This window comes from Pinus tabuliformis, chromosome 4_2, assembly GCF_031772625.1.
Source record: "Pinus tabuliformis cultivar Carrire ecotype Pingquan chromosome 4_2, CPIR1, whole genome shotgun sequence".
In the NCBI taxonomy this organism is placed as follows: Eukaryota; Viridiplantae; Streptophyta; class Pinopsida; order Pinales; family Pinaceae; genus Pinus; species Pinus tabuliformis.
This window is the reverse complement of record NC_142304.1, coordinates 1,044,082,558-1,044,101,406: the sequence shown is the minus strand read 5'-3', so window position 1 is coordinate 1,044,101,406 and position 18,849 is coordinate 1,044,082,558. Positions and strand designations below refer to the sequence as shown.

The 18,849-nt window shown below is 33.6% G+C and overlaps 1 protein-coding gene across 1 annotated transcript; it reads left to right on the top strand.

The window, feature by feature from the left end:
• Window positions 1-10,348: 10,348 nt before the first annotated feature.
• LOC149173187 (putative protein phosphatase 2C 2) lies at window positions 10,349-16,452 on the top strand. The gene is made up of 5 exons (XM_089424531.1): window positions 10,349-11,224; window positions 13,704-13,877; window positions 14,182-14,352; window positions 14,442-14,621; window positions 15,641-16,452. The coding sequence occupies exons 1-5, from the start codon at window positions 10,547-10,549 to the stop codon at window positions 16,022-16,024; spliced, it is 1,587 nt and encodes a 528-aa protein (XP_089280657.1). The 5' UTR covers window positions 10,349-10,546; the 3' UTR covers window positions 16,025-16,452.
• Window positions 16,453-18,849: the final 2,397 nt, after the last annotated feature.

Genomic DNA, 18,849 nt, shown 5'->3' with positions numbered 1-18,849 from the left:
AACTCCAACACTGAACTGACTAAAGTCTGAGAAAAAGCTTTCCAACTGATCCTTAGCATCCTTTTTCTTAATGAGGCCTTTAATTTCTTCAATTTTTTGTTATTTTCCTTCATTTTCCTCCTCACATGCAACCTGTGACCTTTCACCTTCCTTTTCTCCTAATTTCCATTATTTTCATAAAAAAATTCCAATAAATGTCATTTTTCCTTTCTAAAGCCTTAGCCATTGCCTTTGCCAATTTCCATAGCCATAGTAAAACAAATGAACAACCACACTAGGATTTTTTTCCCACCATTCAGCTCGAAATACGTGTCTCATGACCTTGGTCTTATACTTTTTTACATGAATTTTTGACTAGGGCTATTATAGAACCTTCCCCCTTGGGGGAAAACCGTCCTTGGTGTTGAATGACACCTATAAACCATAAAAATGCTGAAAACAAAACAGACTACTTATGGAACTTTATATCACATCTCGTTGCAGTATTTGTGAACTCTCGCACATCTTGGACCCTTCCTTGCCGTAGTGTGGTCCACTTTATGTATTTGTCTTCATATCTCCCGACAGGGTAATATTGTTCCTTGATGGCGTCTCAGAAAGAATTCCAAGTGGGTGCGGCTAAAAACAATGAGGGTTCACTCTCGTCCTTTTGTCCATAGTAGGTTTCGTACTAATCCTTGATGTGTGGGGCAGCTTTAAGAAGTACAAAAGTAATCTTTTATTGATTGGAAAAGTCATGAACTGAAAAATATCCTTCCAATTGATTTAACCATTTATCTACGATGTCTACATCTATCAGGCCTTCGAATATGGGAATATCGAAGTTAACTTGCACCTTAAAAGAAGTGGTGCCTCCAGAGTTGCTAGATGAAGATGCATCACTTGTGGGTAGTCGTTGAAGGATCTGGGCAAAGTTATCCATCATCGCATCCCTCTGTCGCTTGAGGGCTTCCTTGAGCAACATTTGAAAGGATCTCCTACCCCCTCATCTTTCTTTTCTTCCGCCATTGGAGTTCGTCAGGTTTTGCGAGGTTGATCTTATAATGGTTCAATCAGATCAAGCCCTAACTCCTTATAACTTGACCTCGTTGGGGACATGCAAAGAAAAATAGAGAAAGAGTAGATCACTTTGATACCACTGATCTAAACTTAAACATGAACGCAACAACTTACAAATATAATCATGAACACATAGATGCAATAGAAAAACTGTTAAAATTGGCAACTAGGGCCAAACTCCATGTGGGTCATGTTATTTATGGTAACTAATATTTTTCTTGGATCCCTCTCATCGAGAGGTGTAGGATTGATCTAAAGATCATCGGATTCTGATAAGTATTCATGGAGTTATGAATTTATTTGCGTTATGAGACAATTCGTCAAGGTCGACCAATAACCAAATAAACCCCACATGTGCTCAACGTTTTAGTAAAAATAGAGGTGGCCTTCAAGTCATTTCAACACACTTGGGATCTCTTCCTCTCTCTACTTGTCTTTGGGTTTTAGTAGGAGGAGAGATCCTAAGGAATAACGTTGCCCTGATCCAGAGGGTAGAAAGCTGGAACTGCCAGAAAAGCTGGAACTACTAGAAAAGCCGAAAAAGCGGGAACTGCTGGAAAATCCGGAAAAGCCAGAAAAGCTGGAACTGCCGAAAAAGCTGGAATTTCCGGAAAAGTCGGAAAAGCCGGAAAAGCCGGAAAAGCCGGAACTACTGGAAAAGCCGGAACTGTCGGAAAAACCGAAAAATCTAGAATTGCCGAAAAAGCTGAACTACAGGAAAATCCAGAAAAGCCGGAAATGCCGGAAATACCGAAAAATCCAGAAAAGCCGGAAATGTCGGAACTGCTGGAAAAGCCGGAACTACCGGAAAATTTGGAACTACCGGGACTGTCGGAACTGCCGGGAACAACCAGAATTGCCGGGATAGTCGAAACTGCCAGAACTATCGGGAACTTCCGAAACAACCGGAGCATATGTCTCTGAAGGAGAGCAGCATGCAAGGGACAACTAACTAACATTGGGACAGTTTTATGCTACTTAGCAGCAAATACACCAAGCATGCAATGTTACAGCTAGCATGCAAGGGACAACTAGCATGCAACAACAAGTATGCTAAGGACAACAAACATGCTCGGGACAACAAGCAAGCAAGGGACAACAAGCAAGAAAAGTGCAACCAACACATAGGTCAGGATGGCAACATGGTGCAGTAATGGCACATAATGCAGTACAGTGATGGGTAAAGTCATGATTACTGAAGTGCGATGAGATGCAGCATAGCGATGATGGGTGCAGCATGGTGCAGCGCGGTAAGGTGCAGCATGATGACGAAATGCAACACAACGATAGGTGAAGGAGTCACCTTGGAGAATTAGTTGAAGCAGCATGTCTTCCACTGATCTAATGCATCATCTTCTTAGAGGTGATCTATGCTCTTATCTAGATAAGTCAAAGTGTTGACTTATGTTGTAAACGTACTATCTCTCTCTCTCTACTGAACTATTGAAAAACATATAAGAAGAATGGATCAAGGGTTTCCCCACATTAGGGTTTGTCCCTGGCTAGCGCCACATCTTGTGTCCTCTGCTAGCCACATCTTGTGTCCTCTTGTCTTGGCTTGTCTTCTGTGATTTATGTTTATGTTCTATCTGTAGTTTGCTTTAATGTTGATGTGATTGCTAATCTGGAAAAGATATGGAGCTAACTGTGAAAATTGAAATAAATTGCTCTAAGCATAGAACATACCTAAAATTAACAAAAACACTTCATTTCATTAATAGAAAAATATTGATCTATGCTTACAAACATAATGGAAATAAGATAGCTTGGGCAATGGTAGCTTAGCTCTGAGAAGAGATGTGGTGGCTACATGCCTTTGAACTATGTTACAATGAGGTTCAAGGGCCTATTTATTATTGTAAAACATGAGAAAACCCTAAACAATCAAAACTCTAACCCCAAGAGATGTAAAACCAAGAGTTTGTGGGCCCCATTGGGGTTAGTTGGGCAGCCAACTTCCCGACGCCGTAACTTAGTCATATTACCTCTGTTTGGCACGTACGATACCTTATTGGATAGATCTCTCCGAGTACTACAAGTTTCACCACAAGGCCTTACCTATGGTTATGGGATTGTTGCGGACCCAAAAAAGCCGTTTAGGGGGTCAAAACTGCTCCAGAAGTTCAGGACCTGAAAAACTACTAAAAATAGTAAATTCTTAAATAAATAAGGAAACATATGAAATTGACTGGAGGGTCTAGGTGGAATAGGCGGGTGGCCGCCAATATCCACCTGGATCATCCACTTCCCATAACTCCAAGCAACTTCTAGAAATGAAAAATAACATCGAAAAAATGATATAGATGCAAAGACTTGAAGGAGGACTTGATTGGACCCCTACTAGCCATGACATGCATTTCATCAAACATGTCACAAATATGCATTCTACAGGTTTAAACAACAAATCTGAGCATAGGGGTTTCAAACTATATGAGAATTACTAAGAAGCATTGATGCCTCATCACAATAACTACATTACCATCTATTACGCTGTATATCCATTGTACATTCAGTGATTAACCAAAACATGATGAGAGCCATAATTTTTCACTGTCATAAAACTCACTCATAACTAGCATATAATCAACAAAAATATCAAGGATATAACAAACGTATAAGCCACATATAAACAAGTATATTTACCCATAAAATACCAAGGAAGAAGAGCTCTTATTGATGATTTCATAAGCCAACCAGGTATGGGACTTCCATGAACCACTCAACTGTAGACTAGGCTAAACCAAATCTTTATTTCATCCAGTCACCCTCGTGCCATATTCTAAGCATGACTATGGGATCTCCTAAAACAAATCAATCAAAACCATACAGGGCTTCTAGAGGCAAAACCACCTCAACCCTCAACCAGTGATTCTACCTCACGGTTGAACATCACTAACTGTCACTAGATTGGTCTCCACCCAAGATGTCTAGGGCTCTAGAGCATTTGTTCCAACCAACACTTCCAGGACTAGTAATTAAACCCATAGCTCTTACTAGGCTTCTGGAGCGTTTGTCCAACCAACACTTCCAGGAATAGTAACTCAACACACAAAGGGCTTCCAGAGCGTTTGTCCAACCAAGGCTTCCAGGAATTAATAACTCAACCCATAGCAAAAAGAATGAGAAAACCAACTAGAAAACAAAAGTAAAACCCACAACTCCATGGCTATCTAGGAAATGGAAAGGCTATGCAAAACCACTGTCAATCCAAGCAATCTTCCATGCCAATGACAACTCATAACCAAGCTGAAACCATATGCACGTATCATGCATTCAAAAACCAACAAGGAAATCATACATGCAACTCGGTACCTGCAAGAAAAATCTATTGTAGTTATTGATCCTAATGTCCTCTTGCACTTTCCTGCTCTTCCTTTGTCTTCTTGCTCTAAATCCCAAGTATGCCACACTCCTCCAAAAGTGCTCCAAGAAAACTCTTAGTGTCTAGAGTATGAGAGAGAGAGAATAGAGAGAGAGCTCCAACACTAAACTGACAAAAGTCTAAGTAAAAGATTGCCAACTAATCCTCATAAGCCTTTTTATTATTGAGGCCTCTAATTTCTTCAAATTTCCATTATTTTCCTTCATTTTCCTCCTCACATGCAACAAGTGACATTTCACCTTCATTTTCTCCTAATTTCCATTATTTTCATAAATAAATGCAAATAAATGTCATTTTGCCTTTCCAAATCCTTAGCCATTGTCTTTCCGATTTCCACAGCCATAATAAACCAAATGAACACCCACACTATGATGTTTTACTCACCATTCAGCTTGGAATACGTGTCTCATGACCTTGTTCTTATATTTTTTTTACATAAATAATTGACGAGAGTTGTGACAATTTTTTTAAGGCATTAGAGAGTTATAAATATCTATAAATCAATATGCAATCTCAAAAATTTGTGTATTGTCTCTTACTTTGGGCATTGTATGTATTTATATTCTTATATTTTTAGGAACAAATTTAAGGGTTAATATTAGCAGGTGGACTAATTTTCCATATTTATTCCAAAAGAAAATCGTTAATTTCCATTTTTTCTAAAAATGATCTGCCCAAATTTTATATTATAAAATTATTTTACCTTAAAAATTGCAAAATAGTTATAAAGACTAGATAAAATCATAAAAAAATTATTTTTATAAAAAAATTCGCAAACTTTTTATAGTTGACATATTAGGGACTAATGAAATCCACCAAGATTTCTAAATAATTGGATAAATTTCCATCCTTAAAATTTTCCCCACATATATTAAGTATTACATAGTAGCTAGTACCTGCGGCTTAGCTTAAATATAGCTAATTTGAGGTAAAAAATAATAAAGAACGAAAATTGCATATATCTCATCTTGCAACAAGAAGACAACTGCATTTAGGCAAAAAAAAATGTAATAGCCTTTAACGCATTTATTATTTATTATCTTTGTTCTTTTATTCTTACTTGATGTTAGTAAATAAGATATTCTAATAAAGATTTGACCAAGCATCCTACCATTGAATGTAGTAGTTGTAATTTTTGATATAGTTGTTTTGTGAACTTGGTTTGTTTCTCAAGTAAACACTTTTCATATATATGTGCACCCAATTTGATTGGCTCTTTAATTCAATACTCCCTACCAATCATGTCTTCAAATCACAAGAAAAAAATCTTACTCTCATACAAAAAACTTTGAAATTTGATGCATGATTCAATAATGTGGGGTTTGAGACGGTTAAAGCACGGAGGATGCAACTATGAAATCATACTTTTGTGAAGTTGTCTATTACAAAAAAAATTAAAACCTATGTGCCACTTCATTTAAAAAATTGGATTAAGAAATAATTTTATAACTTAAGTAGGTGAAACGTTTCATAATAATAATAATAATAATAATATTATTATTATTATATATTGGATTAAGAAATAATTTTATAACTTAAATAGGTGAAATGTTTCATTATAATAATATATATATATATATATATATATATATATATATATGAAAATAAATATATATTATTAAGTAGAGTCACATTAAAAATTAGAAAATAATAATGATTTTCAAATCTCATAAATAGATAGAGTATCAAAATGAAGTTAATATGCAAAATAGATATATTGAAATAACAAATTAGACATTTAGTTTTATTGTAATGTTAATGCAAACAAGACATATTGGAACATCAAGTTGAACCTTTAACATTGTTCTCATTTGAAAATACTATTATATTGTAATGTATAAATTTATGGTCAATTCCTTTTTCTTGTTATTTTTACGTTTCTACTGGTAAATTGATAGATTACTTTTTTTTTAATTTTTGAAGAAAATAATATATTTATACACATTGTATTATTAAAAAATCACCGCAATAATAAAAATTGCAATATATATTATTTACTTTCATCTTGATCAAAAAATACATTTACAATGCTTTTAAAAAAGAGGTTAATATAGTCTACTTTCATCTTGATCGGAAAATACATTTACAATGCTTTTAAAAAAGAGCTTAACATAGTTTACTTTGATCTTGATTTTTATATTTGGTAATATCATCTCATCGAAATTTAACTTTTAAGCTGTCTTTATTATAAAAACATTGAAAATTTTGTTGGGTTTTAAAGAAGACGGAAAATTCGAGGAAATTTAATTTTTAAGTTGTCTTTATTATAAAAACATTGAAAATTTTGTTAAGTTTTAAAGGAGATGGAAAATTCGAGGAATGGGAACGTGTGCTTACTTTCATCATTTGGTATTATTATCTTATGGAAATTTTAAATTCAAAGTTGTATTCGTTGTAAAAACATTTAAATAAAAAAATAGTTTTAACTAGATGAAAAATTCAAGGAAAATAGTAACACATGCATAAATGATAGGGGATCTCTAGTCATGGAGATGACCAAAAAAGACTAAATATATTAGTTTTAACTAGATGGAAAATTAAGGAAAATAGTAACAAATGCATAAATGATAAGGGATTTCTAGTCATGGAGATGACCAAAAAAGACTAAATATATTAATGATTGGTTTTTATGAAACATATTAATGATTAGGATTATTTTTCAAAGAATATTAATGACTGGGATTTATGCTTACCTACCCAAAAAAAGACTAAATATATTAATAATCGGTTTTTATGAAAGATATTAATAATTATGTTTTTTTTTTCAAAAAATATTAATGATTTAGATTTATGCTTACTTATTTATTTTAATGATGGAATAATTATGATTTTTTTTTCAAAAAATATTAATGATTTGGATTTATGGTTACCTGTTTATGCAAAGATATTTTGAAAAGTTTCCATATGTATTAAAAATACGTAAAATACAAGATTATTAAGTACATATTATATATATCATTTTAAATTAATTATTAAAATCATATATATAATTTATATTTTAGCTCTTTTTATTCAGATTTGAACTAATTATTTTACAATCCTTAACCAAGGTTACAATTAGTAGAGTTAGCAATAAAAAATGTGTGCTCAATGATTCATTATACAATTAAAAAACATGTATGAGGAGCATAGAGACTCACTCATTAAAGAAATTTTGAGGTCTAAAATGGGTTTCAAAATAAAAATTGTACACCAGAAATCAATTTTTAAGAACCAATAGGATTCAAGATGATGTCAACCATGGGATGATTCACTATTTTTTTTGAGTAAAAAAGTAAATAAATAAATAATTAATTAATTAAAAAAATAAGAAACTATTTTTTCCTATTTTCAACTAATTTCCCTATGATTTTACTCATTTCAATTGTGAACACTCATTGAATGTGACATTTAATCCAACAAAGAATACCCATATTGCACACTTTCAAAAGATTGTGGTACACAAAAATGAAAAATACACGAAAAACTTGATTGCAATAACGGTTTTTCATGTATTTAACATTTTTCGTATGCATGATCCATAAATATGAATTTTGAAGATCAAACTTTGAGGAGTGACACAGTTTCGAGGTTATGAACATGTGAATTGAGCAAGGTGTTCAAAACAAATGGTGACTATAAATATGGTTCCCCACTAATTTCAACGACCAAGTGACTTTGAATTATAAAGCAATGATTAATTGTTTATGGGATTGAAAGTTCTGCAATTTTATTGTCAAATTTGCAAAAAGTGTTTGTTGCAACAACCAAATGCCTAGAGACATGCACAACATTTAATCATGCCATGAAAGTGTTAATGTTGCAACAACCAAATGCCTAGAGACATGCACAATATTTAAGCTCGCTAATTGAGATCTAACCAAAAATATCCCCACGCTCTATATTTTTGCCGACCATATATTTTTGCAACATACTTCTTATTTTGAAATTGGAAAAATCTATCTCTAGAATGTGGGATAGAAAAGTTTTATATCTATCCATACTTTCTACATTTAAATTAGAAACATCCCTATTTCACTTTGCCATAAAAGCTCACATTTCTTATAATGAAATTAGTAATATTCTTTCTAGTCTACAAAATGATTGGATATTAATTATGGAAAATATCTATATTTTTTAATTAAATATGGAAATAATTGATTGGATATTAATTATGGAAAATATCTATATTTTTTTAATTAAATATGGAAATAGCTATTATTGCACTATGCAAAAAGATATTTTTTTTTATTAAGGGAAGGAAATTGGTAATGCAAATTATTACACAATAACAATGTAGCTAATCAAAATTAAATAAATAAAAATAATATTAAAAAATAAATGTGTCAAGAAATATCTTTTTGATTCAGAGAGAAAATAAATAAACAAAAATAATATTAAAACTGTGCAAAAAGATATTTTTTTGAGCAGGTGAAGGAAATTGGTAATGCAAACCATTACACAATAACAGTGTAGCCAAAGTTAAAATAAATAAATAAAAATAATATTAAAAAATAAATGTGTAACTAATGAAACTTTAAATAAATAAAATAATTTAATATTAAAAAATAATAAAAAAAATTTGATCAAGTAAGTCAAACAAAAACCGAATGCATAATACCAAAGGCATGTATAATAAAATGATTGATCTATTAAAATCACAAATTCAATTAATAAAATGATTGAGTTAATAAAATCACAAATTCAAATTTTGAATGAGTTTATTTAAGCAAATTAAAATTTTGTATGAATTTACTTAAACTAAGTGAAAGGTACTAACTACTATGTAGCGCTAGTTTATTAATATTTAAATAATTTAAACTTTAAAAATAAATTAAAATATCGTAGCCCTAGTTTATTAATATTTAAATAATTAAAATTTTAAAAATAAGTTAAAATATCTGGAAAAATATTTTTTTTATTAGTTAAATGAAATTATAACAATAACAAATGAGGTAGTCTAGAGTCTATAAATGACATTTTTCACGACATTTTTTATGGTTAATTTTAATCAAAATCAGCAAAATCGTGCAAAGATTTTTTTTTGGTAGGTAAGTAACCACAAAGATTTTTTTTTGGTAGGTAACCAACCACAAGGAATTTGAGCTGGTGACCTATAGCAAGGATTGCGTTAGCAATGCACCCATTCACTGTCAATCCAAAGCCCCATGGGCTAATTGTGTAAAGACTTTTAAAAAGTTAAATTTAAATTGTTTAATCTGTGGAATTGTAATGTCTCGGAGGGTTTTCTAGGGTGTTCAATCCATTTATGCATTCAAAAATGCATTTTAAACAACAACAAAAACACATTTTTTCTTGGATTTTTTTTATCCAATTTTGCTAAAAAAATCTATTTAGTTTATAAATTAGATCATACCATATCACATTGGAAAAAAATCTTAATTAAAAAAGACTTCAAACTGCAAATTAAGATTATTTCAAAAAAAACTAAAATATAATTTTATAAAAAATAAAAAATATAATTTTAATTTTAATTTTTTATAATTTATCCATATAAAAATGGACTAATAAATACTTATTACTATTACCATTATAAATTAATAAAATTACTAATACAAATTGATAAATTTATTATTTTTAATTTAAAATGAATTTAACAATTTCTAATACCTTATGATAATTAAATTAAATAAAGTTAATATTTAATCATTTTTCCCCACAAAATATCAAACATAAATGTAGTCCCATCCGCTTTTGGCGCCTTCACAATTATGGTTAAAAGTCAAATGCAGAAAATCAGTGTGTGGAATACTTATTCAACGCCCTCTTTCGCCATTACAAACTGGGTTATTGGACCGTTTCGCAAACGGCTATATAATTGTAACGGGTCTCATGCAAGCCATCAATATTGTATGCTAAATTAATGCTTAATGGCTGGGTGACACGTTACACCAGTCGCTTTGTCCCATATATTTCCGATGTTATTCACAGAGTATGGTCTCTGAGATGTCCACAAACTAGATAGAATTTTTTTATACAAAGCTAGGTTGTATAAGGCCTTGCCTTATTGTATTCACTGCCATTGTATTCATTGTCATTTAAATTTGGAGAAGAAATCACTGCCATTGTATTCATTGTCATTTAAATTTGGAGAAGAAATCACTAATGGCATGCATGGCTGCCATTGTCAACTCCCCTGTTTTGGGTTCATGCAGATCCCCTTCACTGAAGGCCTGCGGTGAAGTGGAATCAGGAAAAGAGATGCATGCAGGATCACCACTGATTAAATCCCCATTGAACAATGTTACAGTTTCTCCAAGCCTGTCTCTCAGGCAGCAAGTTCAGGAGAATCTGGGCTTGAGCAGTGTCAACCATGGTCTTTCACCTTCAAGGAGCTCTATACAGACATCTCGGCTTTGTTCCAATCGTGATGAGAATCACCCACCAGTGCTTCAGTGGAATAAGAACAGTCCGGTGAAGCACGGGGGAGATCATCGTCATGTGGGTGTTTTGGGGCAGAGTTTAGTGTTTTGTCAGCGAGGTAAACAGAGGTTTCAGGGCAGAATGAAGGTGAAGGAAGAGCAGGCTGAGAGAATTTTGACAGAGGTCAATGGCAGTTTCTGTGCAGTTTCTCCTTCACTCAAGAGAAAACGACCCCCCAAGCTCCATATCCCAAAGTCTCCCAGAGAGGTTAAGATGATCAGCCTTAATGAGAAAGCTATTGTGGATGAAAGCATAAGTCTTGAAGGTGACCATTATGGTTTTTACTGTAAAAAGGGTCGGAAGGAAGTAATGGAAGACACCCACAACGTGACTACAAATATACTTGGTGATGATAAGCAGGTAAGAAAGGGCTTACTCTATAGGCCACTGGTGAAAGATTTTGAATGTTTTGCAGTTTCTCTTCTGTGTTCACATCTGAAATATGGCTGCTATGTTCATGGTTGGGATTTAAACTTTACATCCTCATTCTCACAGTGCCCTTCCGGAATCTAGAACAATTAACTCTGCTTATTCGGAAACCATCTTCTGACCTTATTTTGTAATCACCATCCTGGCTCTCCTACGAATTTTAATTTATCAGGTCCTTGTGACTTGGAGCACCCTGCAAATAACCCCGAATGCCCCCATGATCCATGAGAGAAAATGGATTAGATTAGCACAGACCTATCTAGATCGGTGATCATTGAGCAGTACAGAATTATACATTGCTGGATGTGGAATACCTCTTATCAGCCGGTGTATACACAGGACATTTGTCAATGAATGCTGCCTTGTTTGGTGGTTATTGTTTGCCATCTAAACCCAGGTCTGATTGAGGTTGCATGTCTTAAATTCCACCATTTGTCCAATATGCATCATTGGCCTTTGTAACCTCCAGATGCATATCAGAGACACAGCTTTTACATGGGTATGATCTGGTGTCTATTTTGTTGTGCCCAATACATTGTCTAGATTCAGTGCACTGTTACATACACCTGTTACAAATACAAAGTGTTGATGGCTTCCCCATCCCACCTGCACTGCTGTGCACCTCTCTTTTTTCAGTGCGATAAAATACAATAGGTAGTATTATGGGTTAAGTTTGTTCCAATATTATGTGCGCTGCATTTCTATATGAGCAGATTTTCCCTTTCTAAAAATCGCCCTTCGCATGCTTTTCCAGACAGGTTTCTCCTCAAACTCTGTTTACAAGAAAAGTTCCTTGCATGCTTATCTGCACGGTTCTCGATTTGTTTTATTTTGATTTCGAGTTGGTGATATGCGAGGACTGATTACAAAAACAGCTAACCCCTGGGAGGTCTCCGTGGGCCGTGCTGTGTTACAAGGATACCGTCCTGATCACATTCTGGAATGGATTGGACGATTCGTGCAAGTTGTTAAAAGTCAATTCATCCCCACTGATCCTAACGAACCGAAAAATCCTTAAACCTTTCAATATGTATCTGAAGGATGCGTGCCTGGTAAAAGTTGTGATCCCAATTTACACCCTGAACTTCTTATGCTCCCACATTCTGGACTGGTTTCATTGTGAGTTTGGGTTGGCGAGACTTCGGGCTCAAATGTAACAGTTGCCCCCTTGGAGGGTCTATATAGGCCGTTCTGTATAACAAGGGCACCATCCTGGTGACGACATTCTACAATGAATTGCCGTTGAAAGATCTTTTATTTAGCTCTGCTGCGTAATGAACAGAAAAGTCTTTAAATTGCGTAAATACCTTTTAACATGTATCTGATGGATGCATAACCAATTTTAGGTTTCAAATATACACCCTGAATTTACTAGCTCCCTACATTCCGGATTGATTTGATTTCGATTTTGAGTTGGTGAGATTGGAGGCTCAAATTCAACAGATGGCCCCTTGGGAGGTACGCATGGTCATAACAACTTACAAGGCATGGTGATTACATTCCATGCCAGCTGCTAAAAGTCCTCTATTTAGCCCTGCTGATCCTAATGACCCGAAATTTCTTCAAATCGCACACAAATATTTTTTCTTATGTATCTGATGAATGGATGCCTGGTGAGACTTATATGTCAAATGTACACCCTGAACTTATTAGGTTCCCACATTCCAGTTTGGTTGGATTCTGATTTTGACTCAGGGCTCAGATTCAACAAGTTTTCATGTTCTCTCGGTGACTTGGGAGGCCTACTCAGCCTATTCTATGTAACAAGGGCATCATACTGGTGAGGATAATGCCAATGATTAGAAGTCCTCTATTTAGCCTTGGTGATCCCAATGACCTGAGAATTCTTTACATTACTTTTTTTCTGTGTTTGGCGGAAGCATACCTGCATATTCACCTAAAGAGATCTGCCATTCTCATCATTTTGAACTGGCGAGACTCATGGTTGAAATGCATGAATGCAGATCTGACATTTTTAGGCTCCTATTTAGTCCCAGCAATCCCAGTGGATTAAAATTTCTGCAAACCAAACTTGGATACTTTTCCAAGCATTGACTTGATGCGGCTCTAAATTATTTTTGTAATGGATCTTACTTACTCTCTTACTTAAAAGTGTTCTTTGCAAATTTATCTATGCAGCTCTGATTCATGTCCTGCAATAACAGAAGAGCATCCTACAGAAAAGCACCTATAAATTTTCTTTTATTTTCCTAAAAGACCATTCAGTTACTTTATTTAACCTGCCTCAGTTCTCAAGTTCTCAACAAACCATCAGTTCTACCTTGGATTAGATAGATAGAACCACATTTGCAGGTCGACCATTCAAATCAAAGATATTTCAGATTGGCTTTTAACTGTTTTGAGACGAACCTAAATGGTTTCTATTTTGGGGTACTGTTGGGGTTTTCAGGCTTTCTTTGGTGTGTATGACGGACACGGAGGTCGTAGAGCTGCTGATTTTGTTGCTGAGAAACTTGGACAAAAGATTGTGGATTTGATGCTCAAGTCAGAAAAAGAAGATTGTGAGATAGAGCAGGCAGTTAAAGCTGGGTACTTGGAAACAGATAAAGAATTTTTGGAGCAGGTAAAGTCATAGAGGTTGCAATATTTGAGTGTAGTATGGGTTCTTGTTTAAAGCTTATTTGATTGGTGGACAATTTGGTATTCTAACCATTTGATGTATTAAATATGCGGACATTTTTTTTAATGATTCTTCATGTTTATTTCATTGCTTGACAAGTTGGGCAAGGAAATTTCTTAGGCCTAAATAGGAAAAACTGATTTTTTAGGATTGAATCTCGTTGACTTAACAAAATCCTCAGGCTTGCAATTTTGGAAGCCATGAGTTTCTTGTTATGAATTGAATCTGACTGAGTTATTTGACACAGGGTGTAAGCAGTGGGGCTTGTTGTGTGACTGCCTTGATAAAAAATGGTTGCTTAGTTGTGGCCAATGCGGGTGACTGCCGGGCAGTTCTCAGCAGGAATGGTAACGCTGAATCAATTACCTGTGATCATAGACCTGGAAGGCAGGAAGAAAGGGAGAGGATTGAAAATCTGGTAATGACTCAACCAAATGCTAGACGCAGCATTAATCTATTCGTCCATTCTTTAACGGGTTTACTAATATACTTTTGGGGCTGTGGCAGGGTGGTTACGTGGATATTCACGGGGGAGCTTGGCGAGTACAGGGAACCTTAGCTGTGTCGAGAAGTATAGGAGATATACACTTGAAACGGTGGATATCAGCAGAACCGGAGATTAGAAAGCTGCCCATTACATCTGACTCTGAATTTTTAATAATGGCATCTGATGGACTTTGGGAGAAGGTATGCTTAAGTTTTTCAAATTGCTTTCACACTTATGTTTCAATTTAAAGGCACATGAAAGCTTGTTAATCCGGCCTCAAAGTTTGCACTCTTATGAATTTTCTATAAAGAAACAAAATTGTCAAACACTGCAAGTGGATTTTTCAGAACAGACTCTTTAATTTTGATTTTGCATACATTCAAAAGGGACCAATTTAGAAATAGGAGCACATGGAGCTTTTTCAAAACTGGCACTTGGAGGGAACGTGGCATGGATTCCTTTGAACAGAGTTGGGCCACCCAAAAACCAAAAAAAATTGTATCAGAACTGACACATTTCTCCATTAATTCTGTGTGAATTTAGCTGAATTTTGTTCTTCGTAGGCAGGGCACTTTAGTACTGCACATTATTCATCTAAATCTTGATGGGAACATGGGTTCCCAGTAACATGAGCTACCTTTGAAACCCTGAGTCTTCACCAGCTCAAAACCAAAACAAAGTTGTGTCAGAACTGACACGTTTCTACATTAATTGTCTATGAACTTTAGCTGCCTTTTGTACTTCTTAGGCAGGGCACTTAGTATTGCACATTCTTCATCTAAGATCTTGATGGGAACATGCGTTCCCAGTAAGCACGAAGCTACATTTGAACCCTGAGTGTCACCAACTCAAACCAACAAATTTGTTAGAACTGACACATTTCTCCATTAATTCTGTATATTTGCATAATCAGGGCACTGTAGGAAAGTATCCTGCCTGTTTCCGTGCTTTCTCTTTTAGTAATGTTTGTTCATCATCTAAGCTCATGGATTGTGTTTACACGTTAATTTTATCTTGCACATACTCGCAATATGGAGTCCCTTGTATCTTCTTCCCCTGAATTCTGTAGTGGACTTGAGCACTTCACAAAAAAGTATTTTTTTCCCTCTGAATTCTGTACTTTCATAAACAGTGAACTTTTTAAATGTATTTCTTCATCTAAATTGTAAGCATGACTGTTTCAATCAGCTGATTCTGTTTCCCCTAATACTTCTATCAGGTCACTAATCAGGAGGCAGTAGACATTGTCAGGACTATTTGCACAGAAAAAAAGCAAGGAGCTATTAGTCCTCCTGAACTTTTCGAAGGAGGAGAAGCATGGAATGAGAATGCTAGCCCACCACCTAAGGCAAGGAAAATTTCTTTGGGAGATGTACCTAAGGTCATGAAAGTCGGGAGTCTATGGGATGGCAACTTTAACACTATGGGATGCTATGACAAATATTTCAAAGAGAATACAAAAAGCCCCGGGTTGCAGTACATGCCTTTGCGACGTCCCATGGCAGCATGCAAAGAGCTTGTGGAGCTTTCTGCAGCTAGAGGCACACGAGATGACATTAGTGTAATGATTGTTGACCTCAGGCATTTCTGCCCAAGTGGCTGATGTAAGAGGAGCCCAAATGTTCGCTTAATGCACCATTTTCAACACCATCTTGCACATACCTCCATGTAAAAGACCCTCTGCTAAGCTGATCATGGTTGGAATTTCAAAACAAAACCATTTGTCAAATTTGACGGTTCTCACACAACCCCACCCATCTTCACACTTTCAACAAAAAAATCTGGAAGATTTTACAATTTTTTAAACTATATTGGCCCTCAATTCCATCCCTGAAGCTGATTCACTAGTCATATTGTTATTACAAATCCAACAGGTTGGACTGGTTCAAAGTCCAGGCGGTAAGAGGAAAAAGAAATTGAGAATAACAGGAAAAAATAAGAAACAAAGGGACCAGTGTACATTTGATGTATGATAATAAAATTCCCATTCTTAGATTTGTGTAATTCGTTGGATGTTTTTAATAGGTTGTCATGGTATCCAACCATGAGTTTTGTATATAGGAGAGCTAATTCAATTGACTGTTTTGTTCTAACAAGAAGTTATAAATATCTCTAACACTGAAGCACTGAAGCATTGGTGGGTGATCCTCATCACGATGAAGCATTGGTGGGTGATCCTCATCACGATTAGAACGAAGCCGAAATGTCTGTATAGAGCTCCTTGAAGGTGAAAGACCATGGTTGGCACTGCTCAAGCCCAGATTCTCCTGAACTTGCTGCCTGAGACAGGCTTGGAGAAACTGTAACATTGCTCAATGGAGATGTCATCACTGGTGACCCTGCATGCATCTCTTTTCCTGATTCCACTTCACTGCAGTGAAGGGGATCTCCAGGAACCCAATACAGGGGAGCTGACAACGGCAGCCATACAAAATGCAATGAGGGACTAATAAACACTGCACAAGTACAATGAGGCTAAGGCCTTACACAACTGTTCATTACAATACTCTGTGCATAACATTGGAAGTATCAGGTAGTGCTCTGTAGATGGGACAAAGCGACTGGTGTAACGTGTCACAATATTGATGGGTGCATGAGACCCTTTATAAGTAATAAAGCCGTTTGTGAAACGGTCCAATAACTCACTAATTTTCTGCATTTGACTTTTACCAATAATTGGGAGGGTGCTAAAGCGGATGGTACTATATTAATATTTGAAGTTGTGTTTGATATTTTGTTGGTAAAAGTCATAAAAATGTTAATTTTATTATAATTAGTTTAGATTTATTTTATATTAATATTTGAAGCAGTGTTTGATATTTTATATTTTATTGGTAAAAATTATTAAAATGTTAAAGTTTATTATAATTAGTTTAGATTTATTTTAATTTAAGATTTATTAATCATTGGGAGGATTAAATTTCAGCGTAATTATTTTTCCGAGTGTAAAATTTAAAGAAAAATTTGTATATAGAGGTATTTCTTTTTAGCATTTGAGAAATTCAAAATTATTAAATTCATTTAAAAATAAAAATAATAAATATATTAATTTATATTCATAAATTTATTAATTTATTAATTATAAAAGTAATAAGGATTTAGGTGTTAAATATGGTTATAATTTTATTTAATTAATAAAAACTATATATTTTTTAAATATTTTAATTTATTTTATAAAATTTAAATGGTTTAAATTTTAATAAACAAATAAATTGTCATAAAACTTTAATTTATAAAACTTAAAAAGTAAAACTCTTTCAAAATTTATTCTGTCATTTTATTTGTTTAATCATTTTATTAAAATATGTGAGAAAAATTTAAAGTTCGAAAATTATCTAAAAATTTAGAAATTTTGGTGAATGTTATTAGTCTTATAAAAAAATTATATTGCTTTTATATATATATATATATATATTATTTGTATAGTTTTATGGGTAAAACAATTTTATATTAAAAAATTTGAGCAGATCATTTTTAGAAAAAGCAGAAATTAACTATTTTATTTTGAAATAAATATGGAAAATTATCTGCCCTAAAATTATTCCTAAATATATAAAAATATAAATACATACAAAATATAAATAAAAATATAAATACTTAAAGTGAAATACAATACACAAATTTTTGAGGTTGCATATTGATTTATAGATATTTATAACTCTTTATTACCTTTAAAGAAAAAGAGATGCTTTTATTCATTATGCATATTGGAATTATTTAATTTTATGATAAAATATTTTTTAAGTTTTTGTTTTTGGAAGTTAGAGAAACTTAAGATTTCATTGATTTAGAACTCTAATTACTATTTGAGTAGATTTAGAATTGTTACTCTAATTACTTTATTTAAATTTGTTACGACATTGTTCTATTATGCATTGGGATCATGGTAAAACTCTTTTTTTGCTTGAAAATTTTGTTGGATTTTTATAAAGATGTGGAAAAAAAAAAGTCTAACCTTGATTAAAGTGAATAAGGTGAAACTCAGCATTGTTCCATTGTGCATGTTTTTGGATCTTGGTGGAATTCTATTTTAAATTTTTTGTGGAATTTTTTATAAATTTGTGGTAAAAAAAAGAGTTTGATTGCTACAAAATTAACTTCTTCCACTTATCTTAAACAATTAGATTTTATTAGTTTATACACACTAATTGTGGCAGCTTCTTGAATTGGGCAAATTTGCTAATCACATTGTTGTATCATGTATGGATCTTGGACTGTCGTAGAACTTTGGGTTGCTTAAAATTTCTGAGGGATTCTTATCAAATTGTTATATATATATATAAAAAAAAAATTATGTCAAAAAATATAACATAATTTCTGAATTTGTTCCAGGATGACACAGTCTTGTATGTATTTAGAACTTTTTATTCTCTTAATATAATCCCTAATGATTTTCTCTCTTAAAAAAATTATATGCCACAAATTTAA

What these genes read in the sequence shown, in the direction of transcription:
- LOC149173187 (XM_089424531.1), top strand. Translation starts at nt 10,547, where the DNA reads ATGGCATGCATGGCTGCCATTGTCAACTCCCCTGTTTTGGGTTCATGC. An exon ending in ATAAAGAATTTTTGGAGCAG is followed by an intron (nt 13,878 to 14,181) that starts GTAAAGTCATAG and finishes TATTTGACACAG; the next exon opens with GGTGTAAGCAGTGGGGCTTG. An exon ending in GGGAGAGGATTGAAAATCTG is followed by an intron (nt 14,353 to 14,441) that starts GTAATGACTCAA and finishes GGGCTGTGGCAG; the next exon opens with GGTGGTTACGTGGATATTCA.